This window comes from Gracilinanus agilis, unplaced genomic scaffold (assembly GCF_016433145.1).
Source record: "Gracilinanus agilis isolate LMUSP501 unplaced genomic scaffold, AgileGrace unplaced_scaffold9145, whole genome shotgun sequence".
Lineage (NCBI taxonomy): Eukaryota > Metazoa > Chordata > Mammalia > Didelphimorphia > Didelphidae > Gracilinanus > Gracilinanus agilis.
Window position 1 is genome coordinate 1 of NW_025400014.1, and position 1,921 is coordinate 1,921.

Sequence of the window (1,921 nt, forward strand, 5' to 3'; positions counted from 1 at the left end):
ATCCAGCGGGCAGGCTGGGGGAGATGCCCGAAGGGATGCGCGGAGGGCTGAGCGGGCTGGGTAGGCTGCTCGGCCCACCCGTTCTCGGGCCCCAGTGCAGCCCCAGCCGTCCCGCGCGCCCCCTGGCGGCCTGGGTCCGGGGCCGCCCCGGCAGCTCCCCCCGCAGGCGGCTCACGGAGCTGCCCTGTGCTCTGCTCTGCCCGTCTGCAGGAGAACGGCCATGTGAAGAGCAATGGAGACGTGCCCCCCAAGGCCGAGGCCGAGGCCGAGGCGACCCCCCCGGGTCCCGCCGAGTCCACCGACGCTGCCAGGGCCAGCGGCGACGCCATCGAGTCCACGAGCCCTGCGGCACAGAGCCCAAGCGGCGAGGCCAAGGCTGAGGGGCCGCCCAAGGAGACGCCCAAGAAGAAAAAGAAATTCTCCTTCAAGAAGCCCTTTAAGCTGAGCGGCCTGTCCTTCAAGCGGAACCGGAAGGAGGCGGGGGGCGATTCAGCCGGCTCCTCGCCCACTGAGGACGGGGTCGCCGAGGCTGAGGCTCCGGGTAGCCAGGGGTCCCTGCAGGAGGCCGCGGAGGAGGCAGCCGCTGGCGCCGAAGTCGCAACAGCCCCGGCCCAGGGGGACCAGGCAGACAACAGAAAGTTGGAGGAGCCGGCCCCCCAGGCGGCCGCCGAGGGCACCCCAGCCCCGGAGCAGAGCCCCACGCCAGGCGGGGAGCAGAAAGAGTAGCCCTCCATCTACCCCATAACCCCACCCCGGGAGAGGGGCAGGTGGGCATCTCCCGAGTTCAAAGACTGTGCACCCCCACCGCTGGGTCAGCCACTCGACCTGGTGCCCGGCCTGCCTCCCGAGTCCAGCTCAGATCTCTAGGCAGAGCTGCCCCCCCCCCCCCCGCCCCTGCTCCTGGACTGTCTCTCGTCCCCTCCAGCATTCCCTCTTCCCTATCCAGTCCCTCCCCCTCGCTCCTCCGCAGTCCCTTGTTAGTTTAGTGGAGTGAGATGCTCAGACCAGCCCCAGCTCCAGGCCCTGCTCCTACCCCTTTCACTGGTGAGCCCTTCTCTTTCTTCCCCAATAGGTTTGCTGTCGCTCTTCTCAGTCCCTGAGGCTGAAGTGGGGTGTTTGGCCATCTTCCCTCAGCCCTTGAGGGCTGGGCTCATTGGAAGGATTTTGTGCTGGCCCCTGCCAGCCCCGCTGGTTTGGAAGGGAAGCTAACTTGGTTGGGTTTTTATAAATGTCTTGCTCAGTTTCAAACTCCAGCTTTGTGCGCCTGCTGTGTGTTCCTTTTGACTTTGTAGGGGAGCTGAAGGGTTCTGGGGGGAGGGGGATCTGTATAATGTGAAGCAACTTATTGTTTTGTCTCATTTTTCTTCATTTGTAAATAATTTTTAATGGCCAAACTAAACTTGTGACTTTTTCTAACTGCTAAAACCAACCTCCCATCTGGGGTTTTAACTGTAACATTTGGAAAAGGAATAAATGTCAGGCCCTGTTGTGACGACTTAATGAGTACTGTATTTGGAAGAGGGTGCCATCCTGGTGCCACCTGATCTTAGTGACTCAATACTCAAAAGCATTCTGCATTGAGGACTACTCTCAGCTCAATGCTATTGAGGGTTAGTCCCAGGCCTAAGTGGTCCCTTTGAGAGTTTAGCTCAGTTCCTTGCCATCAGAAAGGCCAGCCAATTCACAAAGAAATAAAAATATCCGTTTTATTACAAAGATTTTTTTCAAAAAACAAAAATAATTTCAAAATGGAAACCACACCATAGATCCCACCCAGACCACTCACACACACAAACCCTAGTCAATATTGGTGGGCCCCTGACCAGGGATAAATGGGGAATATTTGATGGTACACATGAAAGGGCAGCCAGATGCCCTTAACCTAGAGTCTGCTGAGGTACAGGAGCACAAGGTGCCCCCT

The 1,921-nt window shown here is 58.7% G+C and overlaps 1 protein-coding gene across 1 annotated transcript; it reads left to right on the plus strand.

Annotated features, from left to right (window-relative positions):
• Positions 1-210: 210 nt before the first annotated feature.
• On the plus strand, positions 211-1,495 carry LOC123256705 (MARCKS-related protein-like; the record flags this gene model as incomplete). Its single annotated transcript, XM_044685276.1, has 1 exon — positions 211-1,495. A coding segment is annotated over one exon (516 nt), but the record flags the coding sequence as incomplete, so codon positions are not given.
• Between the last annotated feature and the right edge of the window lie 426 nt (positions 1,496-1,921).